General features: G+C 37.0%; 1 protein-coding gene across 2 annotated transcripts in view; it reads left to right on the top strand.

Moving 5' to 3' along the window:
* Positions 1-1,359: 1,359 nt before the first annotated feature.
* Positions 1,360-26,082, top strand: part of SPOCK1 (SPARC (osteonectin), cwcv and kazal like domains proteoglycan 1) — a 519,494-nt gene continuing 494,771 nt past the window's right edge. The window contains exons 1-2 of one of the 2 annotated variants that reach the window (XM_087924354.1): positions 1,360-1,584; positions 2,097-2,273. In XM_087924354.1, coding sequence (XP_087780480.1) covers positions 2,097-2,273 — 177 coding nt within the window. In that variant the 5' untranslated portion in view covers positions 1,360-1,584. The remainder of the gene's footprint in view (positions 1,585-2,096; positions 2,274-26,082) is intronic. The other variant, XM_087924355.1, reaches the window with a different exon arrangement.

The following is a 26,082-nucleotide window of genomic DNA, read 5'->3' as shown; positions in this document are numbered from 1 at the left end:
ATTTCTATAGTCACCCAACTCAACCAAGTAACTCTGAGTTACAAATCTAAAATGATAAAACAATTATTTTAAATTAAAACAATTTAAAAAACATTTAAAAGATTCACAAAATAAATAAGTACAAAGAGCAGCTGTCATGATTAATTAGCTAATAATAAAGCCAAGTAACAGGGTCCTTATAATGTCACATTTTTAATATGTCAGTCATGGCAGTTGTGACTTATGAAAGTTGAACTCCAACATTTCTGAAGATCATCAAATTGGGGACATCTGCTATAGAGAAATCACATCTGCATATAAGTAACTGCTGAACTCAGTGGACTGGGTCGTAATATAAACACATGTAAACAAATGTAAATACAGCAGGGTGATTCATTATTTTTTAATTAAAGAATTTTGCCAGATGTGTTTTTATCCCCAGTTTTTAACACTCAGTTAAAGGCTATAGTCACAAAATAAATCACATGGTGCTTTATTGCAATCAGAAGTATTCCAAATAGGACTTTATATTGGCTGAATTCATATACTCTAAGCCAAGAAGTTTTATTGTGTTTTGTGCAACAAGCTTTGCTTCATTAGCAAGTCCAAGCCATAATAGATTGTAGAGCTCAAACACTGCACAAAATCAAAATTGAATTAGTCACATTACGGAATATGTGAATCCATCCTGAAACATAATTGGTAGCATGAGCATCCATGGAGGAGGGGGAAAATAGCCCAGATGCCATAATCAAGCAAATGATGTGTACTGTATAGATAGTATATCATCTAAGTAGTTACTACATACTACTTATCCACTTATATAGTAAGTATCTATTTGTGTTAGATGCTGTGAATCATGCAAATGCCTAATTGTATCACTGTATCATTTTTATGACATCATAAGGGCTTCTAACAGATACCTAAAATTGATATATAGATTCGATTTAAGCAGTACTATAGTATGACCTGAATGTTATACACTTTGCTCAATCATTTATTTTTGTGTACAAAACCAGCTATTGCGCTTAGCAAAGGATGGTTTATAAGGCAGCACAAGAACGCAGTGAACTGCAACCTATTCAATAAAGCAACAGTATAATCAAGCCACGGCTTCGGGAATCCTTGAATCCGACCGGAGGATCCGGAGGATCCTTGAACCCGACCGGAGGATGAAAAGCACATCATTCCAGGCCAAACGCTCCCAGGAGCTCCAAAAAGGACTGGCCTCCGAAGGGAGAGCCAGCCAGTCCCAGAAAGAGCCGGGCAAAGAGCCAGCTCCAGCACCTGCAGTGCCGTAACTTGGTCACTAAGTGGCGCCAGATTTCGTCGCTTAGTGCCGAGCTCGTCGGAAACTCGCGCTCGCGCACACACACACACACACACACACACACACACACACCCAAGCCCAACACTTCGGCAAGCACGCACAAAGCAGCTGGACGAAGCTTCTGAGCGGGCTTCCCGGTGTTTTTTTTTTTTATTTTTTTTACACCGAGCCGAGCCGGAGAGGAAAGGGGGAGGAGGGGTAAGGGGTGACTCGGTTATCCCGAAGCGGCCGGAAAGAGCGACGCAGCCCTGGACGGCGAAGCATTTCGACTGAAGGTGAGTAGAACTAGAGCATCCCGGCTGGAAAACTTGCAGGTGGCTTCGGCCGGCGGATGGGGCATGGCGCGCCAGCCCGCTTTGGTCACGTTCTCACACTTGGCGGAGGGGCGACTGCTACGAGCATTTGGGCCGGAGGGGGGCAGACAGGGCGGGATCGGGAGGAGGAATTCCCACCTGGTCGCCTCAAACTTTGCCGAGAACCCAACCGCCGGTGGCCTCTCGGCGACTGCCACTTGCTTGTCAGCTTGGTTCCCATCGCTCGGTGGCCGTCGGCGCTCTGCGCAACGGCGTGGGCTGCTGTGAGAGAGACAGCTCCGTTGCCCAACATACTTGAGGAGCCCACGTTGTCCCTCCTATGGTTGCTCTCCCCGCTGCGTGTTTCAAAACACTTGTTTGTTTGGTTTTGTTTTTTAAGGGGCTGACCGAGCCCGGGGTGGCGGTGGGGTGAGATAGTCGCCTTCCCTTCTCCGCATCCTTCCACTCAGCCTGCTTTCTTCCTCTTTTGCCAGATGTACAGGATATTAGCCGTAGCGCTTTGGTGTTTTCTGCAAGCAGAGGGCAGGCATCCAGAGATCGCCCTTCGTAGGAGCAGCAGCAGCAACAATGGCAATTTTTTGGACAATGACAAATGGCTGAGCACCGTTTCCCAATATGACAAAGATAAATACTGGAACAAATTCAGAGATGTAAGTTACATTCCTGTGCCTATAGGTACAGCGTGTGCTTTGGCCAAAACGTATCCTGGGATTTATTTTTTCACTGTAAGGGACTCTTTGTGGGAGAGGACATGGCTACAGCTGTTGTGGCTGTCACTGTAGGGTTGGAAGGAGGCCGACTGTCCTTTAAAAATCCCCTGGGTTTTATTTATTTATTTACTTTGTGTGTGTGTTTGTGTGTGCATTCACACACAGAGAAATGTGCACCCTATGGTATGCTTTTGGATAAGTGATTAGTTTTCATGGTCTTCCTTTTTTGTTTAAGACTTCCAGGAACTTTGCTGGTTTGCAAAATTAATCACTGTGAAATCCTGCCAGTCACATACAGAACTATTTACTAACAGAACCCCCATCTTGGTGAAGCTTTCTATTGCTGTAGGTGGTGGTAGGGAGACAGAAGCATGCTGTTCCAGGCAGTTGTGAAAGGGTTCAAATTTTCTCTCTCACACACACCCACATACACACATTTGAAATATATTTATTTCAAATTAAGTATGATCATAATTCACGAACACTTTCAAATATATCTGTGTCACACATATAGATTATGTGTGACACAGCATATCATTTTGTGGCAGGGCAGCAAAAGATATTCTAAGTGAAACTTTAGGGAAAATGAGAGATCTGTGTTATTCACCAGACTGGGAAGAGAATAAAATAGGACATTTTTTGTTTGTATTGACTATCCGTTAACAACAGTTTGATCTTAATCACTTATAATTTCCTAGAAGAGTCAAGTCTGTATTGCTATGTATCTATTATAGGTGAGATGGTTTGCCAGATGAACCACAGAATAGTAGTTGAACTAACTTGTTCACCACAGAGTGTTCTGATAAGGATTGGGTAGGATTGCAATAGTTAGGTTCCACTTCTCTGTATCATACAAGATCTTATATGGAGGCCCAATCAAAATATTAAAATGGAGTCAACTTTTCTAGTTCTACTTTTAAATTTCTGTAAATTGCCATATTATTTTCCAATTGAATTCAGCTATAATTCAATTTCCCTTGGTCATATTTTTTCAGTTTGGGTATATATTAAATGTATGATAAATTTCAGGGCGTATTAGGGATAAAAGTATCAAGTGCAGTCCATAAAGTCAGGCATGAATATTCTTTTTGTAAAGTACATGAAGTATAAATTTCAGCCTTAATCTTTGGGCAAAATTGAATTTAGAGATACTGTAGAAAGTGATTATATGCTTTGAATAACTATATTAAGTTGAAACATACAATCAAATGTCTACTATGTGACAAAGTGATGACATTGAAAGAAGTTTTAAAACAATATAGAGATAACTTTTTGCCAGAAACATTATTTTTGAAAGTTACAAAGGAGTCATTGATCAAATCTCATATAGAAGTTTTCAATGATACAATTATCTTTAGCCCATGATTACTTAGTCATAAATAAATAAAATAACCTGAAAAACAAATATAGACAAAAGATAAATTCAGGGGTTGGTTCAACGCATTTCAATCTTTTTAAGCTTTTATCAGGATCTAGACATGTAAAAGTATGTTGAGGTAAATATGGGGAAGGAGTAAATCAAACTTGCCACTACTATATTATTTTTCAGTAATCAATTCATAATGTATCGGTTCATGAATGCTTATCTGTATCCAGAATAACACTAAGAAACAGTTTCAGTTTTCTTCTAGTTTGCAAATCCTTCTGTATCTTTCCAGTTCCAAACCAAAAAGTAAACCTGCATGAGGTTAATTTGTAAAATAGAGATTCTGAGATTGTTTCATAAGCCTGCTTTGCCATCTGTGTAAACCAACCAGGCACTATAAATTTGGGAGAGAGGCTTCCAGATTGCAGTGGTATAGATTGCCTGTCTGAAATGGTACCAAGGAAAGAGGCTTTTTCAAAGCATATTTAAAAACGGGTATAGTATAAGCCACTCTATTTCTTTCAGTAAAATGGTGTACACAGTTTATGAGAAATAATCCACTATTATGTATATGAAAAATACGCTAATATGCTGAACAGTGCTTACTGTTAACTATAGTCTCAACTGCTTCTTCTATAATGGTACAGCGCACTGGCAAAGCTGGATATATTTTTCTTGTGGTTGCAGAAGCAATTTTCCTTTTGGGATTGGAAAGAATAGCAGATACATTATCTCCTGAAAAATGTAATGACTTCTGGCCAGTTAAAATGAACAATAGTTTGAGCAACCCCAACTCATTTCACTGGGGTTTATGTACCAAATATTCATACAACACATTGATCCCATTGTTATAAAGGTCATTTTTATCTCAACAATAGAATGACATGGAAAATTTGAGCTTGCACATGTTCTTATGAATACAAGTGTTCTTGACTTACAATGATTCATTTGGTGACTGTTACAATGGCACTACAAAAAGTGACTTACAAGCGGTTATTACACATATGACTGTTCTATCATCCTCACAGTCACATATGTGATCAAAATGTGGCCATTTGGCAAGTGACATACAGCATCTTGGGGTCATGTAATCATCATTTGCAACCTTCCTAGCTGGCTTCTGACAAGCAAAGTCAGTGGAGGAAGCTGGATTCATTTAATGACCATTTGATTCACTTAACTACAGAGTTTTATTTAACAACCATGGCAAAAATGATGTAAAATTGTACATGACTCACTTAACAATCACTTTGCTTAGTAGCAGAAATTCGGGTCCAATTGTGTGCATAACTTGAGGACTACCAATATTTTTATTTTAACATGAAATTTATCAAGGATACAAGGCAAACCAAGATGGGAACAGTCCCATTTGTTTTAGGATTAACAGAACTTTTGGCTAAGCTGCAGTCAGCCCTTTGAGGCAAAAGATACAGGACCTGTAAGTGTCTTGGAAAATACTTGAGTATGGTTGGGGTGCTGTAACAGAATCCTGAAAGCTTGTCAAAGCTACTCCCTATTTCAATTTGCACCTAAGCCAATCAAGATAGAATTGTTTAGAGTTTTTTTTCTCATGCTTCCTTCTTTCCCAAGTCTGAGGTATCTTTTTTATTAGCTCTACATTCTCCTGATATTCTATCACACTTCTGTGTTTTCATTTAATCATGTCAATCATCATTGATATTAAAACTTAAAGTCTCATTAAGTGAAAGTCACTCCTGATGAACAAGTCTAGTTTTTCATTGCTTTCATAATATTTTTTGAGATTAGTTTTTCTCCCTTGGATTTCACAATGTTCTGCTCTCCAATTGTAAAGTAGACTTAAATTTTACTTAACTTTTTGAAATAAGGTAGTACCACATGACAAGGAAACAACCATTCTCCTGGTCTCAGTGGAATATGACTTCCTATTGGAAGTCATTCCAATACTTGTACAAAGCTGTAGCCTTTTGCTGTGACTTTCCTGTGTCTTAATGAAAATAGTTTAAGAGTTTAGATCTCTGGAGTGAGTTCCAATAATCCAGCTTTTTTTATAAGTTGAAATATTTATAATGTTGAACAAAAAAGAAATACTTTGGCTTTTGGTGAATTTTACAAATAAAATCTGCAAGCTCACCCTTTACATAGAAGAGATAAGCCTTTAAAGATGGATAGAGGTAAATGGAAAATTGCATCTTGACATTGAAATCCTGATCCAGGGGCCAGACTATTCTTTTTGAAAAATTATAAAGCAAAATGAGACCATGTTGCTAAAAGCATATGTTTCATCCAAAGCCATCCACCACTGAACAAAAAGGGGGCTGCAGTATCCAACCCATATACAAAGGGCTTTGATTCATTGTAGTGTCTTCCATTCACCACTATATCCCACTGCAGATGTTGTTGCTTTTGGTATGTGGAAGTCCATGACCATGGGTCATCCTCAGGGGTGGGATTCTACCAGTTTGGACCAGTTCAGGCGAACCCCTTGCTCTGAAGAGCAGCTGGCAGAGAACCAGTTCACTGCAACGAGCATATGGGCCCACCCACCCACCTGCGCCTGCTTTTTCCTGTGCTTTATTTCCTTTTGTTAGAGCACAGCTCATTCGTGCCGCAGAGTGGTTTGTCGTGCCTCAGCTGTTTTATTCACAGGGACTACAGCAGAAGGTAAGTGTTAGAGCTTTTTAAAATGAGGAATGTGCACACAAAGCGTGCAATCACCGAACTGGTTGTTATACTGGTGGAATCCCACTCATAGCCATCCTGGATCTCACTTCTCATGTGTGTCAGTTACTTGTATGAGGGAAGTTGGAGCTTTATTTAGTATCTTACTTTAGCAACAGGCTGCCTCAACACAGCCATTGTTTCTATCCCACCAAACCTCAGAAGTACCCTGCCAGGGTCCTTATTGTTGCCATTTTTGCAGTTAACAGTGCTCCCCATGAATTGATCAATGTTCTCTCATAAACAAAAGGAAACTAAAACTAGTGTGGGTGGGGGGAATCTCTGATCGATCCATTTTAAACAAACATTTTTGTTTTTGAAATAGTTTGCAAAGGGAAAAGTGTACTGCTCAAAAGAAAAATGACTGGAACATAGTGGCAGAGCCCTCTTTATTTAATAAAGTTATCCCATCTTTTTCCCAATTACCTTGACTTTAGCTGGACTGGAGAAGAATCGAGTAGAATGAAGACAAAAGTTTTACACTATGATAATCTGTATCCTACTCAGACCAGCCACAGTCTTTGAAGGAGATGGGTACAGTGGTGGGATTTAAATTTTTTACTACCGGTTCTGTGGGCGTGGCTTGGTGGGCATGGCAGGAGAAGAATACTGTAAAATCTCCAGCCAGAGGTGGTATTTGCCTGTTCTCTGAACTTCGCAAAATTTCTGCCACAGGTTCTCCAGAACTGGTCAGAACCCACTGAATACCACCTTTGGATGGGTGGTTTAGAAATACAAAATATAAATAAGTTTTTGTAGGGTTATATTTGTGTCCAACTTTCTTCTAAGAGGTCAATATACTGTTCATAGGATTCCCCCCTTTCTTTTCTTTTTCTTAAAAAGAGTGAGTGATTGGGCTGAAAGTAGCTGACCCAAAGACACTCAGTGAGTTTCATAATCGAGACTTGATTTGAACTGAGTCTTTAATGCCACAAACACCCTTCCACACTCTGTACTTGAAGTCTATTTTCTATGTCACAACAGAGTCAAAAGGTAATCAGTTGAACTGGAAAGCTCCAAGCACTGTAGAAAAATAGCTGCACGGGTGTTTTCCACTAAAAGAAGGAGCTGATGAAACCATCATATCAGTCTCTAAAAACAAAGAGAATAGTGCTTTTATTCAACGCATAAGAATTTGATGATATGTTTTGTAAAAACAGAAAGGCTCCTTGGGTGATCCAGCAGAGAGCATTTGCACTATGGATCAAAGAGAAGAGGAGCTTTGATCTCCTTCTCTCCTTCTCTTCCTCCCTCCCTCCTGCTTAAAAAAAAACCTACTCTGGAAAGTTGGTATATCCACAAGAAGATGGGATGTAGTATAGTAAAAGAAGAGAGAATTGGGTAAGATTGTTTTTCATCCTCTATAATCCAAAATATGCCAAGCAGAATCATATTCAGGGAATACTTCAATTAGTAGAAAATTGATGGAATCAAGCTTGTTAAAAATAGAAAAAAAATATTATTATACAGTGGAATACCATAATTTCAGAAATTTCAGTGAAGATGCTATTTTATACAGAAGATGCATTTGGTGACCAGATTCAAATTGTATGTGCTACAGCAATACCAATCATTTTTCATGGCTACCCTTCAACTCTCTGTCACTCTTTCAAACTGTCTGCTTCCTTTTTATCCCAATGGACAATTCAACCAATCCTTTAATTGTCATTTAGCTGGTCTCCCATAAGGTTATACTGCAGTGAGAAATTTACAATTATCAGTCAAGTTCATAACTTCAGCATATTAATTAATGGTCATCTTCTGATAGTCCGTGAGTTTATTAAACTTGGAGTTCCCACATTTCAGTCCAGTCACATATGCATGTTCAAGAGTGTAAGAAAACATTTTACAGTATTGAAAGTCCTGTAGAATCCAACAGGATTTATATGCTAGTAGAGAGACTGATAATCTGTATATTTAAAATGTCATTTTTTTCTAAGCAAGAAGCTGTTTTATTTATCCCAATAGCTACTATTATTTCCCTTTTCATTAAAAAAAAAGTAATATCTAGATGTTTTGTAATGTTAGTGACTTCTTCCTAGGTTTTTTTTTTTTTTTGCTGATTTTCCTCATGTCCTTTGTGACAGTACTGAATTTTGTGCAACCCTGCCTTTCCCTTCTGCCTCTGAGTATGCTCAATATTTAATGGGATAATAAAATAATAATTTATATTTAGACAACTTTAGTAGAATGTTATTTTGCAGGTACTTGGGAATTGTATCTATATACACATCTTGATTAGCTTGCTGTCTGAATATAGTGAGCATCGCAGATGAACCATCTTTTATGTTCTGTATAGTATAGAGATTAAGGCTTGGATCAAGGAGAGTCTGGCCATTGAAAATGCAGTGGGGGTTTTAGGCCTGCCACTCTCACAGTCCAGCCTACCTGAAAAGATTGCTGTTGGGCAGACATAATGAGAGAGAAAAAGCCTGTCCTGTATGTTTGCGCACTTGGTGGAAAAGTTAAATAAAAATCTAACAAATAAATACTCTTACAAAAAGAAAACAAGCTGCAGTGGCATTTCCTCCAGTGGTAGCACACAAATAATCCCTGTTCAAATCGGAGTGATAATTTGTCTGTGCATAGTGATAGCTCACATTTCTAAGCTTGTTATGCTGTAAACAGCCTGACTTGCAGAAGAATTCTATTATTTTGTAGTGCTGTCATATGCAGAAGGAAGTACATGGATTATTTGATTTTGATGAAGCTTTGCAAAGCTGATTCACTGTTCTAGGAAACATTTTCATGTGCAACTGGTATTAATCATAAAACCCAGGGGAAAAAATATGTTTTCTACATACAAGGCAAAACAGGGTTCTGATGACATTTAACGTAACATTTTCAGTATAAAATATTGAGTGATCTCTCTCTCCTTTCCCCCTTCTTTTCAGAAATAATTATTTTAGATTTCAATTTTTTTTATTTTTGCTTCCCTATGCTTAAGCATGGAATGGTGATAAGAGCAAATCAGTGCAGACACAGTTGAGTACTGGGCTTGAAAAGGCAGCAGAGAGTAATAGAGCAAGATGTCAGTGGAATATATACAGCATAAAAGAGATCTTGGAGAAGCGAGTGGAAAAAAGAGTACCTCAAAACATAGTTTAACAATCAGAAGATGGACATTTTCTAGTCATATCTAGAAAAAGGATTGGGTCTTGTCCTTGGTCTTGCATTTTGGGAAAAAGGATCAAACTGCTTTCAGAGACTCCATATTAAACAATTCACTTGCCAATAGCTGCCAGAATGTTGGTGTGTTCAGTTTCTAGGATACTGTGAATTAATAGCACGTAGACTTATATACCACTTTACAGTGCTTTATAGAACTCTCTAAGCGGTTTACAGAGTTAGCATTTTACCCCCAACAATCTGGGTCCTCATTTTACCCACCTCGAAAGGATGGAAGGCTGAGTCAACCTTGAGCCTAATGAGATTTGAACTGCCAAATTAACTTACTCTTTGGTTCTGTTTAAATGGACAAATGACATTGTACATCAAATTCTGGTTAGCCTTCTAGCAGTTCCACGTAGATGCTAAATGCTGTGGAGGATTAGATGCAGACATGTAGCATATGTGAAAGGATTGCACTTTGTAGTCCTGAAGCATTTTATCATTTTATTCTATGGAGGCAGCAGGCTTCATCTTGATGAGGCAGTTTGCATGATTCCATGGCTTGATATATGTTAATAGTAGCAACCAATAGGAAGAGCTCTGTTTATGTCAGAACAATGATCTAGAATTCAGCATGATGTGGAATTAAACCATTGAACCATGTGGCTACCATATTTGTAAAAGAGCTTCAAATAGTTGTTTTATCTAAGTCTTAAAAAAAAAACTTCACCTAATTCTAATCTATGTATATTAATAGTTAGCTAAATGTTATATCATTGCTCGGCTGTGTGGTATTGGTAGATATGAGTCTTTTTTGATTTGGCCAAAGCAAGGATGCCACAGATATTATCGATAAAAATGTTATAAGAGCCTTAAAAGCTGTGGTTTTTATAGCATACCATAAATAATTGCCAAGATCACTGCAGCATCATTAGTTTCCTTACAACTAAGTGTTAGGGATCCCATTGGCTTCTAAGAAAACAAGGATGCAGTTCTGTAGGAATGGAATGTTAAATATGAAATATAATTTAATAATAAACATGATTTTAAAAGTTCAGAATTGCAATTCAGGCCAATTATTAATGATCTGAAACATCTTAAAGTTGTCATGGGCTTTGTTAACTGAACTGAACTGGAAATCTGTTTGGAAAAAAATCATATGGATGGCAGCCTTCTTGAATGCAAAGAATATACTCTACCTCAGGGTTGTAGAATTCCCAGAAATGAGCTAGAAAATGACCCTCCTATTTTCTTGTTTTCTTACATTATTTGCAATACATCCATCATCTTCCCATTTTTAATTTTTCTGACTCATTATTGTATCTATTAGTATGTCTTGCTAATTTTTCTCCTTTACTTAAAGGACTGTGTTTTTCTCAGGTAGTTGCTGTAAAAGATGTCAAATGACATATCGCCATTCACAGTTCTTTGCTGCCTTTAAACAAAATTTATAGTTTTGTGCAGGCATTAAAAGAAGGAAAGTTGCTGCTTCTTTAGAATGACCTCTCATTTTCTTTTTCAAAAAAAAAAAAAAAAGAACTGGGTGTAAGCTGTTTCCATGCATAAGAACTTTCTGTTTGTCATCCCTTCATAAGAGTCCTGGTGGCACAATGGTTAAATGCAGTATTGCAGCTAATTCTGCCCACAGCCAGGAGTTCGATTTTGACCAGTTCAATGTTGATTCAGCCTTCCATCCTTCAGAGATTGGTAAAATGGCCCAGATGGCTGAGGGCAATCTTAATGACATCATAAACTGCCCAGTGAATGCTGTAAAGCACGATGGAGAGGAATATAAGTCTTTGTGCTATTGCTATCTTTTTCAAGCATGAACTGGTGATGATGATGATACAGATTTGCCTTTGACAAATAATGTTGGAATATATTAGAGTGGTCCACTTCCTTCCTCACATGTATAGCTTCATTCTTGGTAAAGACACTTATTGATTCTTCCCAAAATTTCATTTGGATTTTATTTTATCTTATAAAGAGTAAACCAGTGTGCATTTATTATTAGTATTTTCTGGAAATGATTTCCTCTTTTTATCACCAGGGAACAATTATGTTAAGATATAATACTTAATTATGTCTAGCGTATTTCCTGGCTTCTACAATCCCATCCCCGTCATTGCAGCTGTAATAAGGAAACGGAAAGCTTTTATTTCTATATTAAATTAACACTTGTTTGCTGTGCTCTATGTAGACAGATTGTGGTAAATCTTAAACATGATTCAAGAAGAAAAGACATTTTCAAATAGTTTTAGATTTTGATCCACATAGCACACTCTAAAATATTCAAAATGTGCCCACAGCTTACAGACTTCAAATAGTTCTTTTCTTGTTACCTTTACATGAATAGCAGCAGAGATACACTGTTGGGAGTAGCTTTCGACATCATTCAACATGTCTACTTCAAGAAGCAGTGCACCAGAGTTTCAGTTATAAGTTTTTCCTAATGCTACTGTTGCTCCTTTGACAATTGGTATCCAGAGTATCAGTTAAAACTGATTTCACTTTTAGTACAAAGCACCATTGTCTTGATGTGGAAAATCATATTTCTTAGTTGAGATCAGGTATTCTACCTCACATATTTTATTTCAGGTCAGGTTTCCCTCCCAGTTATTTTGGACACCTAATAATTACAAATGTAATTATCTTACTCTTTCTTATTTTTCTGCACTTTTAATTTAATTGGACACATGGGACTTTGGTTTACCTTTTTTGCCCTTTCACATTTCTCGGGCTCTTATTTAGTGACTTTCCAGGTAGGTCTTCTTTTTTTTCCTATCAATGGAAAACAGTTCATAAAGTGTTTAGTTTGATATCTGCTTGAAAACAACAAAAACAATATGTTTATCAAGCTCTTGGTAGGCCATAATGGGTTAATTTTGGCTGATAAGTCACCAAAGTTTATACATGGAGGGCTATTCCAGCTGAAAAAAATAGATCAATTGGCATTTTACTCTAAAGGAAAAAGATCTGGAAAATCCAACTATGGCATATTAAACAGCTGGAAATGAAGTATGTTAAAAGTCTTAATATTAGTCTTAGCGTATTTACTGGACTATAAGCCACTACTTTTTTCCCATGCTTTGAACCCTGCAGCTTGTACAACAATGCGGCTTATCTATAGATTTTTCTTCACTAACTGCCATCAGGGGGTGCAAAGCTGTGACAGATGCAAGAGGTCAATGCAAAGAAGAAGACGCTACCGGTAGTTTTTGGCACGTTCGATGCAAGCAGCACAACATGCACGAACTCAAAATATTTTTCACACCCTCATCATGGAAAGTACACGAAGAAAAACATATGATGGAGCTCTTAAATTGAAAGCAATGGATCTGTCTATCCAGGAAGGAAATAGAGATGCTGCATGTAAGCTTGCCATTAATGAATCAATGGTGAGACCTTGGAGACGGTAGCGTGAAGAACTGATTCAGTGCCAAAGGACAACAAAGGCTTTCAGAGGTCATAAAAGCAGATGGCCTAAACTTGAAAATGTTCTTGAGGACTGAGTGAACACACAGAGCAGACGGCCGAGGTGTATCCACTGTGCAGATCTGACTGAAAGCTAAAACAATCGCCAGCGAAATGGGTATTGAAGATTTTAAAGGTGGACCGTCAGGGTGTTGAAGATTTATGAGATGAAAAGATCTGTCCATCAGGGTGTGGGTGACTGTCTGTCAGCAACTCCCTTCCGACTATGAGGAAACAGTTGCAAACTTCCACAAATTCATTGAAACAAAACTAGCCGAGAATTCCATCAGACCAGATGACATCATAAATATGGATGAAGTACCTTTAACGTTTGACCTGCCTCTAACTAGAACTGTTAAGAAGACAGGAGCGTCATCCATTATGGTGAAAACAACTGGCCACGAGAGAACGCATTTCACGTGTGTTTTGAGCTGCACCACATCCGGACAGAAGCTTCCACCAATGGTGATTTTTAAGCAGGTGACTATGCCAAAAGAAAAACTCCCGAAAGGCATAGTCGTTAAAATTAACAAAAAAGGGTGGATGATAGAAAGTCTAATGACTGAATGGCTGACGGAGTGCTACAGTAAGCGCCCGGGAGGATTTTCTCACCGGAAAAAAATCATTGCTTGTTTTGGACAGTATGAGGGCCCATATAACAGATTCTGTGAAAGCAGCCATCAAGAGAACAAACTCAATTCCAGCTGTGATTCCTGGAGGTATAACTAAGTTTTTGCAGCCACTCAATATCAGTGTGAATCGTGCATTTAAAGCAGCACTCCAAGGTGAGTGGGAGGCTTGGATGACCAGCAGTGAGAAATCATTCACAAAAACTGGCCGCATGGGAAGACCTTTCTTTTCTGAGGTCTGTCAGTGCATCCTAACAGTGTGGAGCAGTGTGAAAGAATCCATGATCACCAAGGGGTTTCAAAAGGCTGGACTGCTGCGTGGAGAAAACAGCGCAACTTCATCATTAACTGTGCCCTGAGATGAAAGTGACATTGAGAGTGACACCAACAGAGAAACTGAAAAGGTGTGTGACGGAGATGTTCTGCGGCTCTTCAACTCCGACACTGAAGAAGATGACTTCAGTGGTTTCAGTGCACAGGAGGAGGATGAATAAAAACATTAATGACTTTTCTGTTTTGTTTGATTAGCTGTTTTACTGCTGTGTTACAGGCACCATTTGGAAACAATTAAGGTATGTAAATAAAGGTTTACAAAGTCTGTGTAAATATCTCATTTCACAATGTAAGTCACCCCAGCTGGACGAAAGTCCAGCCGAATGTCACCCTGGATGGCTGGTAAAGGCAGAGGAATGCTTTGGTGGTTGCGAGGAGAGGAGAGTCTCCTCGACTGACCCAAAGAATACCCCTCCATGCGAACTAAAAAGAGAACTGCCAGCATGGCTAAATCGAAGCCAGGAAGGCAGCTGAAACAGAAGTGAAAAAGAAAGGAAAGATCTTGTAACAGCGTGCTTAGTCTTGGTAAGAATATCTCCAATTTCTGCAGTGGAATTTTCCTTGGAAAGTGGGACTCAAAGGAGGAAAATAGCTGTGATTAACGATCTGGAGTGACTGTCAGATTTAGTTAAAAAAAAAAGATATTGCAACTAGAAGTAACTTTAAAAGTAAAGGAGAGATTGGATTGGTTAACCCAAATTTCTGGACTGTATTTTTACTACTACTCAACTTGAAGAACTTTAGGAAACAATTGGAAAACAATCTTATTCAGCGACATATTGATTGCAGTTAAAGTGTTTTAATTCAGCGAGTTTTGCTCTCTTTCAAAAATCCAGCGTGCTTTGAACATCTTGTTACAGCCTATTGTTTGCAGAGTAATAGCAGCAGCAATCAGAGCAATAAATTCCTCCTACCCAGTAAATCACAGCTGCTAGTAAAACAATTAACCCTTTCCTTGCAGACTCTCAATACTACATTACTTTAATCAAACACTGATTAATTCATTACCTCAAAACTTACAACTTTTCTACCTCATCATCTATATCAATGATTAGATAATCAATTTCTATAAAATATTTCATTAATGGTTTAATTGATTTATTGTTTTAATTGATTAGTGTGATTAGAGTGTTTAGTGGAAATAGTGTGATTACTGATTAGTTTAAAAGATCAAGATTCATGTAATTTAATTGATTAGTAAAATCAGTGATTTAGTGAATTTAATTGAACAGTGTGATTAATGATTAGTGTAATTAATTGATTAGTGATTAGTGTAATTAATTGATTAGGCTGATTGTTGCTTAGGAAAATTATTTGACTAGAGAGATTACTGCAATTGATTGGTGTGATATTGGCTATATTGATTACCCAAAAATGTTCCATTAATTAATTTAATCAGCGTACCATCTTAACAAACCTACCATGCCAAAAAAATAAAATAATCCAATGCCAAACCACAACCTAAAGAGAAAGTAATCCCCACCAATGAACCACAAGACTCCTGCACATGCCTTAAATGCTACAAAACTCTAAAGGATAATGAAAACTCCATCAAATGTTCTCTATGTAACAAATACACTCATCATGAATGCTTGGGATTACCTGAGCAAATGATTCAATACCTAGAATCATCCAATGAGTTTCCATATCTCTACAAATCATGCAGACCCAAACTGGATCTGTTGGAAAGAGTTGATACCAATGAAACACAAATAACATCCCTTGACACCATAGTAGCATCCCTGGACTCCTTAAAAGAAAGATTATGCAACCTTGAAAAAAAAAGACACAACACAAAAACCTGAACATCCAATAGCTACAAACCACATCTCTACCCAACAACCACAACCCAATCCACAAAAAAAATAAGCCAGACAAATAATGATATCCCAATCCTCAGAGAAGCTGTTGAGCATGAACGGAAACATCCAAACGCCATCTTATTTGGTCTAGAGGACATCAATGATAATGATGACATCACAACTGTCCCAAACATCATCAGTGATTATCAAGCATCAACCATCTCCCCTGATGAAATACTTGACATTTTCCGCATTGGCCGAGAGCTCAAAAACAGATGGCTCTGTGGCCCCACGCTTCTGCGGGATCATTTGCAAAAATGAATCAAGCAAACATAAATTCATTTACACTATAAATTCACTCACCAAAACCAACACCAACCATAAGAACCTCCATTGTCGCCCTGACCTAACCATACAGCAACATGCCCGCTCCCTTGTACTCCGCACTGAACTCAAAAAACATCTAGACAATGGAGAGAAGGACTTCTACATTGACTACCATGCTGACTGTATCAAAAGTAAGTCACACAACCCGCAACTCAGCTTTAACCTTCAACCACAACCCTACTTCAACCAATCCACCATCACCCAAGACTAGGCACGCATGCCCCTAACTACCTCAATTCCAGGTACTGCTGGCCTTAAATGCAAGCTACTCAATTCAAGAAGCCTTGCGAATAAAATACCTGAATTTTTCCTCTTACTAAATATGGCTAAATTCGACATATTTGTCTGTGAAACATGGCTCAATGCATCTCTCCCTGACTCCATTACCACAGGAAGAGACTATCATGTTTACCCATCAGATCATGAAATTCATAGAGGAGGTGGTGTTGCTATCTTCTATAAAAAGTCCTTACATCTAAAAAACATCCAAGTTACCTAGGAGCTTGCTCTTCCTGAGACCATCATCTGTGAACTATCTTTAAATATCATATTTCGATTCTTACTATGTTACAGAGCACCTGATTATGACATTGAACATGTAAACAAGCTAAATACACTACTAACATGGGCAGCATCATGCCCACATGCTTTTATCTTTCTTGGTGACTTCCATCTACCTCATATTGACTGGACCCTAAATGAATGTACAACTGAACCCATACACGCAACCTTCTACAATGCTGTTACAAATCTGGGACTGGAACAACTAGTAACCAACAACACTAGACTAAACAACTGCCTCGATCTCATCTTCTGCAATAGTTTGAATTTAATTTATGGAATACAAACTAAAGAACCCTTTTCCAGCAGTGACCACAATATGATTGACTTTTGTCTCAACATACGCCCACACAAAAATCATCACAATGATGTAATCCCCAATTATAACTTCAAAAAAGGCAACTATTATCTTATAGACAACGATCTCTCATCCCTTGATTGGCAATCTCTATTCACTGGATGCAATACTGTTGAAGACCATTACAACATATTTTTACTTGAAGTCAAAAAAGTCATCAAACTATATGTACCAACAACAACTCTCAAAACAAAAAAAAAACAGATTACCCATAACAATAAGGAAACTTCAATCCAAAAAGGGATTGGTGGAAAAACAAATCTGGTCATATTGCCAATTTCAAAAGCCAATACAAAAATTTATGCCACCAAATAAAGACTGAATGCACCAATTATCACTTTAAACAAGAGGAAAACCTTCTATGCATCAATTCCACCCGCGCTTTTTATAATTTTGTAAACAACAAACTAAAAGACTCAAGGTCCATCCCACCCCTGACAGGACCTAATGGTAAAGACTGCAACGACGACACCATTAAAACCAACATCTTTAACACATTCTTCGGTTCAGTATTTATAAACAGCAATGGATCATGCCCAGTATTTCCTAGCCGAACCACAGACTACTACAATGATCTAATACATATAGATTTTACAGAAGACAATGTTGAAAAAGCACTACACAATCTAAAACCATCTCTATCTATTGGACCAGATGGAATATGTGCCTACTTCTTAAAAAAGCTATCCACTGCCATAGCCAAACCTCTGAGCATAATCTTTGAAAAATCTTTCAGGACCAGCTCCTTGCCTAACCTATGGTCACAAGCCACGGTCATCCCCATCTTCAAAAAGGGAGACCCCAGCCTAGTTGAAAATTACAGACCAATTTCCTTACGCTGTGTCACCTGTAAAGTCATGGAATCAATTATTAACCAATCCATTATCCTCCACTTAGAGACAAACAACCTACTCTCCAATAAACAATTTGGTTTCAGGAAAAAACTATCCTGTAATCTGCAACTCTTACCCTGCAAAAATATATGGACTACACAACTCGATCAGGGCAAAGCAATAGATGCAATCTACATAGAGTTCTGTAAAGCCTTTGATTCAGTGGTACACGACAAACTACCCCTAAAACTAAAATCTTATGGTGTCTCTGGACAAGTGCATAACTGGATAGAAGCATTCCTGTCAAACAGACAACAAATGGTCAAAATTTGGAGCATCCTATCAAATTCTGTACCTGTCAACAGTGGTGTCCCCCAAGGCAGTGTTAAATGACCTCTGGGAACATATTAAGAGCAACTGCGTTCTCTTCACTGATGATGTAAAGCTATTCAACACCACTGACAATACTGCTACCCTTCAAAAAGACCTTGACTATGTATCAGAATGGTCAAACAAATGGCAACTTCAAATCTCAACAAATAAATGCCCTGTCTTACATATTGGCAAAAAAAATATCAGAAAATAAAATACAAGCTGAATAGTCAAGATCTTGTTGATGATCCAAGCTCTGTAAAGGACCTTGGAATACTCATCTCTAATGAGCTAAGTGCTAGAGCCCACTGTAACTACATAGCCAAAAAGGCATTAAGAGTTGTTAACTTTATCCTACGTAGCTTTTTCTCTGGTAATATCACACTACTAACTAGAGCATACAAAACATTTGCTAGACCAATACCCAAATACAGCTCATCAATCTGGAACCCACATTACGTATCTGATATTAGCACAGTTGAGAAAATCCAGAAATATTTCACAAGAAGAGTTCTCCACTCCTCTACTCATTGTAGAATACCTTATGTCACCAGACTTGAAATTCTAGACCTAGAAAACCTTGAATTACGCTGTCTTCTGTCTGATCTAAGTAAGGCATATAAAATCATACATTGCAATGTCCTACCTGTCAATGAATACTTCAGCTTCAACCATAACAATACAAGAGCCCACAATAGATAGAAACTCAAGGTTAACTGCACCAAACTTGATTGCAGGAAATACGACTTCAGCAACAGAGTGGTCAATGTCTGGAATACTCTACCTGACTCTGTAGTTTCTTCCCCAAACCCCAAAAACTTTCACCTTAGAGTCTTAGACTGTCTACTATTGACCTCACCCCTTTCCTAGGGGGTGTGCATAAGTGCACCAACGTGCCTACCATCCCTGTCCTATTATTCTTTTTTTATTTTTCTTATATGTACCCATTTCATGTATTCATAACTATGTATATACTTATACCTATTATCTTGTAAACAATTGACAAATCAAATAAATAAATAAAATATATATTTGCGGCTTATAGCCTGGTGCGCTAATATATATAAAAATATTTCTTTCTTTTAAAATTTAGTGGGTGCAGCTTATATTCCGATTCACTCTATAGTCTGGTAAATATAGTAGTTGTAAATGCTCCATTTCTCTAATCTACTGAAGAATGTCTTTATCAGGGTGCAGGAACATCTGAAGATCTGAGTGCTGTTTCTCTACCCTGTCAAAGAAGTTCAGCTCTCCTTAGCAGGTAGCTTTTTTAGCCACTGCCCAGAGATGAGAGGGCTTGCACTCTTCCTTGCTGTCTCCCCATTGATTCAGTGGGAAAGACAGCAGAGAATATTGCAAATGGTGATTGCATGAACATGTGTGCTTGGTAACTGGTCCTAAGTAAAACAGCATATCAAACACAGAGATAGTCATCTCATGACCATGAAATGGAGGGATGCCATGATGTTTACTATGTGCTTTATGGGCTGTAACACGCCCTTTCCAAAGCCATTGCAATTTTGAATGGTCATTAAAAGACTACCCGTATCTATGCAATCTTAACCTGATACCTTTCCATTGAAAAGTTGCTATATATTTTTATGTATGCAGATATCATTATAAATGATAAAAACTTCTGTGCTGACAGTAGTGCTAAAGATCACTAACACTGTTACAAAATTAAAGTTAATAATTTAGGAGAGAGACAAGCATACATTTCTTAAAAGCACTTACTTGAATAGCTTCACTTTTTTAGCAAATTTTGTCTAATAAAGCACAATTTTATTAGACAAAGGACAATTTTAATTTTGATATTTATATTTTTGCATTGTGTCTTGAATATCAATTTCATTTGAAAGCATATGTCAGTTTGTTGAAAAAGTATTTGTAACTAATGTAATTTCCAGTTTTGCTGAGCTAATATAAAATGTTTGTTGTATTCATAATCACAGATGGAACATATGGCACAGACCTAATTTTAAAACATTACAAGTAACACTTAACTGTATTTAGTTTCCTTTATTAGGTTTATATTGAATATTTTTTTTAATCTAATTGTCCAGCAAAATGCAGTAGAAGAAACTGAAAAATATTTGGACATTTACTTTTTGAAAAGCCCTGTGAGAGATGGGAAGAAATTGAGAATTAAAAGGATATTAGTTTATTTTATTTGCATAGATTTAGGATGGGAAATGAAATATCTTTGGACAAATCAGCCAGTGTTTGGGATTTTTGTGCTTAAACAGTTTCAGAGATACAAATTATTCTGCAGGTGTAGAAGTGTTGGAGAAATTGTATTGATAAAGTACGGCATTTTTCACTTGTTTAGTTAAAAGTAGTTAATAGGTACGCATGAGTGTCCTATTTAAATTTACTCTAAACATCCATAGCATAATAACATTCAGTGGTTTTTAAAAGTGAAAAATTAATGAAGTACCTGAGTATAAAAAAGAGCTTTTGGCTCTACCTCTTTGGTTTTAAAATGGTTTAAAATATTTGTACATTCCTCTTTGACAAAAGAGAAGTATATTCTTTTCTTCTTTTTCCAGTTTCACCTTAACTTTTGAAAGAGAGGAAGTGCAAGAAGATTTTGTCTGCATTTCACCATGACACAAATTGTACATAGGAAGCTAGAGGGCAAAACAAAATAGTTTCTTTGGTCTGTGTAATCTACCTAGGAAAGCAGTTTGTTGCCCTGGAGGCACTGTTGCTAAGGTCTGTGTGAGCTCTTCAGCACTCTTAAGATTTTAGATATAAAACCTGACTGGTAATTAGTTATGAAGTGATCTTTTCCACAATTCTAAATGAAAAAAAATGGAACTTTTGTCTTTTTCCTCAAGTGCCTGAAAATACTCTAGAGCACTTTATTCCTTTAATCTAACAGATATATTATTTTTGTATCCCAAAGAGACTGGAATGGATTATTGCATCTAGTCTTATATTGTCTGGATCAGTTGGTTTCAGTTTTCCAATTTCTTCTTGGTCTAGGTTCAGCTGGCTTAAGAAAAGAACATACATAATACATTGGATGCTTCTCTATGTGAGGTGGCTTATATTTAATCTTAATACCACAATGAATACTATGCCATGTTAGATAATTCAACCATTTTTTATAGTTTTATATTGTATTTTCATTTCTTGGACTTTTAAAGTACATACAGTGGGGGGAAAGTTCTAATAAAATAGATGACATTTCTAACTGTATACAACTGTATTGTTATAACATCTAGGAGTATTCTTTTTTTTTAGCATGGCATCAGTAACCTCCAATTATTTAATCTTTTATAGCATATCCTTCTTTTCTACACGTCAAACTGTGCACCTCTATGGTATCTGCAAATTGTATCTGCTGCGTGCTATCTGGAATGTTATATATTTTCCTAATAAGAGTTGTAGGAAACAGAACAAAAGAACTGCAAAAATGAAGAGTAATAGAATAGTAATAGTAATATTCTTCCATCAGGGAATTCTGTTGTATATCTAATATCATAGAATTAAGAAGTGGGGAGGGACAATTAGGTTATTATCTTTGCAAGAATTTAACTTCAAGGTGGCTGTCCAGCCTTTTCCTGAACCCAACAACTAAGAGGGATTCGGCTATGTTTCCATGTAATAGGTTCCATTTTCCAATTCCTGTGATTGTTAGAAATTTCTCTCTCTCTGTATTTTATTTCTTTCTTGCTCTCTATCCTATACACAATGCAGAGGAACACTATTCATATAGTTGTGTCTTTGTATGAATGTTGTAACCATCAGTGGGTGTTCTTTCATCACACTGATACTCTCAAAGAAGGGCCACTAGGTTTGCTAATTAGCTGCCAGAGTCATTCTGGAATCATATGGTTAGGAAAATTGATGAATAATAAACAAGCAAACAAGAGTTTCCCAATTGATTTCAGTATGACACCACTATACATTAAAAGATAGCACAGGTAAATATTAAAAGGTAGCAATCAAATAGAGAGGCTGAAATGAAGATGCAACATTTAAGTTAACAGCTATTGAAACATTTATAACAATCTGGTTGAGCTTTGTGTCAATATTAATAATAATAAAAAAGTCAAGGAAACAGTAGGTCCACTAAAGAAAGAAGATGGCAAGAAAGTAACAGACAGTAGGGAGAAAGCCCAACGTCCCAAAAAAACTATTGTAAAAAAAACTATAAATAAAAATTAAAATAAGCAAGAAAATGGTAAGATAACGCCTATCTGACCTTGACAAATACGGCAGATTACATCCCAAGGTTCTGAAGGAGCTGGCAGATGTTCTCTCAGAACCATTGTACCACATCTTGCAAAAATCCTGGACTAGTGGCCAAGTACCTGAGGATTGGAAAAGGACTGATGTGATTCCCAAAGGAAAAAAACACAGACCTATTATAACAGTATAACAGTATAACAGACCATCTATTAGAGATATGAGATCTGGCTGCATATTTCATGTTTGAAAGATGGCAAAAATTTAGCTTGTAGATTCTCTTGTACTAGATGCCTTGTAATATTAAGGAAATATTTAAAAAATCTATTTGTAGCCCATTTTAAATTATTTACTAAAACTTGATTTGATTCCTGCTAACAGAGTGGGAGTGATGTTCCCTATGTTTCCTACTGTTTATTCCATTTAGTCATCCTACCTTATATGTAGAAATGAAGTAGACAGAGTAAAATAAAAACAAATAACAAATAATGACCATACCAGGAAAATATTTGAGGACAGTAGCAAAACCAATAAATATTTTGGAAATATTCTTGGTTTAATGAAATTTTGGTTTTAATTTTGAAAAAAAGAAAGAGAAATAAGTATGGATAAGCTAGTGACCACTGATGCAGTAACTGTTTAAAGTTATGACAATGCAAAATGAGGAGAGTTAGGGATGGTCCTCAAAATTGTAGCCATTGCATCCCCAAGGTCATATAAACATGGTTTGGGCACTTGGTAACCAGCTCAGTTTTATGAGTCATAGCATCCTAAGTCACCTGATTGCCATTGGTGACCTTCATTTCCATCTTCTGATACACAAAGTCAGTGGGGAAGCAGACAGAAAGTTGCAAGCTGCTGTTGCATGGCATCACACTTAACAACTACAACCAGTATTCCCAGAACTGCTGTTGTAAGGCAGCAGAGTCAGGTTATTATTATTATTTTTGTCTTAGTGACGTACTTACTGGTCCCAGTTACACTTGTAATTATTTGTAAAGGAACCTTAGAATAGAATAGAATGGATAGAATGGATATGACTAAAAAATACCAGGCTATTGTATGGCATTCCTATAAGCTAAATTTCTCAGTCTAATAATAAATGTCTCATACTATTTGAAAACAAGAACTGTTTTAGAATTCTCAGTCTGGAATACTTAAGCAGTTTAGCCTTTGGTAGTATTGACTACAATATTTTCTTTCCTTACTGCATAAAATAAGCCAAGCACAATATTTTGCTTCTGTAGAAACACATCCAGAATGTAAAAAAATAAATAAATTGGGAAGAAACTTTTACCATACGAATACCTGATCCCAAGTTTCTTGTAAAATATATTATATTTAATATTTAAAATGCCAGGGTTCACATCAAAACTAGCAGTAAACCTTGCTCTCTGCACACTTAACCTCTTATGTGGCACTTGACAGAAAACTCTCAGATACATCTCAGCCAAATTAGGCTCTGTTGCACCTAAGAATGAAGCTTGAGATACATACAAATGATTTGCTCAGTGCAGTGCAAAGAAATCAGTGCATTTATATCTGTGCAACAGAATTTAAATTCTAGGCTTTTTCCTGCCACCATATTTGGCCAATGTCTTGGTGGCAGTGAGAGACAGCTGGTAAATGTTTACAATAACATCTCTCTTTAGCCTGGGAACCTCTGGTTCCTACTTCACCAACTTTATACTTTACAATCAGAAACAATATGAGGATTTGTCATTGTCATGACCTTTATATTGATCTTAGTGTACTTATTACTTCAGCATGTTTGTGAACAAAATAACTTTTTGATAAAGGCAACAAGGTGGTTTATATCTGACTATTTAAGAACATCATTTTTTAGAACATATCTTTCCTCTTCAATTTTTCTTCTTTCAGTATTCTTTCAATTTAGTTTCTCCCTCCTTAATACGTGTCAAGACAAGCTGAGCTCATGTATGGCTGCAGCTAGTTATAAAACTACCTAGGAGACAAGTTAGGGGACGTGGTGGCTCAGTGGCTAAGACGCTGAGTTTGTCGATCAGAAAGGTCAGCAGTTTGGCGGTTCAAATCTCTAGCGTTGCGTAAAGGAGTAAACTCCCATTACTTGTCCCAGCTTCTGCCCACCTAGCAACTCAAAAGCATGTAAAAATGCAAGTAGGAAAATAGGAACCACTTTGGTGGGAAGGTAACAGTGTTCTGTGCGCCATCAGCATTTAATCTTGCCAGCCACATGACCATGGAGACATCTTTGCACAGCACTGGCTCTTTGGCTTTGAAACGGAAATGAGCACCAGTCCCTAGTCAGGAACAACTAGCATGTATCAGAGGTGATATTCAGCAGGTTCTGACCAGTTCTGGAAAACTGGTAGCAGAAATTTTGGATAGTTTGGAAAACTGGCAAATACCACCCTCTAACTGGAGATTTTACAGTATCCTTCCCCTGTCGCATCCACCAAGCCATGCCCACAGAAACAGTGGTAAAAAAAACTTTGAATCCCACCACTGGCACGTATATATGAGGGGAACCTTTACCTTTACCTTAGGAGACAAGTACTTTTAATACAATTGTAGTTTCAACATTTTTTTTGAGACAGTATAGCATTAGTCTTTTTGATTTTTTTTTGTTCTATAGTGGCCTTTAATGTAAAAGAGAAACCTAATTCTAATTATTTCTTTGCAATTTCCTTTTAAACCTCAGGCAGTTAAAAATTTAATGTTTGTATTAAAAAAAATTGGTTTCTTATCCTGTTATGGTGATTCTTTTGAAAATATACTGATATTATTTGAATTTTTAATTTTTAATAGCTATTTTGAAGCACTAGTTTATAAAACTAGTGCTTTTTTAAGCGTTAGTTATTAATAATATAACTCAGTGCAATATAACTCTGATAAAAATATTATTATCAATCCTATTAAATAGTATAATGGAAATCTGGGAATGAAATCAATATATGTGCCTTGTGTGTGTGTGTCTGTGTGTCTGCGCCTGTGTGTCTGCACCTGTGTGTCTGTGTAGGCATATAAGGTAAATCCGTTAATGGCAATAGCAAACCTTTGGATCCTTCTAGAATGAAAGATGCTGGCAATTGAGGCATAGCTCATTTGCCACAATTTTTTTTTCCCTTTGTCTAAGACCTCTGATTTAATAAAATACCCAAAGTGGTCTTGAATCAGTTTCGTTCACTTTAATTTCTGCTATACATCTGCTTTGCTATTTTGAAAATGTAGATTATTAGACAATTCCTAAAGATATCTACCCATCCTATCATATTAAATTGGGTAGGCATGTTCCTAATCTCTTCTCTTAAACATTGCTATCCTATGGGAGTTAGGAAGCATGCATTTTCCATGACAGCTACTTTGCTGAAATAATATATTGCTGCAGTTGAAAAGGACAAGCAGAAATATACACCTGCACCATTTATTTGCGTTTACTGTAAATGGAGAAAGGATTTCTAAAATAGGAAAAGCTTTACGTAAGATATGTTTCATCTTTGTTGAAATGTTTGAAATGTAGCTCAAAATTCTGTGAAGTATAGTATCAGAATGGGATTTATTTAAAAGGATGGATGGATGGATGGAGATAGCAGCTGAGGGTGATTTCTCTCTCTTTTTAGCAAGTTTTTAACCAGTAACAAATT

This window comes from Pseudonaja textilis, chromosome 2, assembly GCF_049901715.1.
Source record: "Pseudonaja textilis isolate UNSWEBS1 chromosome 2, rPseTex1.2, whole genome shotgun sequence".
NCBI lineage: Eukaryota > Metazoa > Chordata > Lepidosauria > Squamata > Elapidae > Pseudonaja > Pseudonaja textilis.
This window is presented reverse-complemented; position numbering and strand designations above follow the sequence as displayed.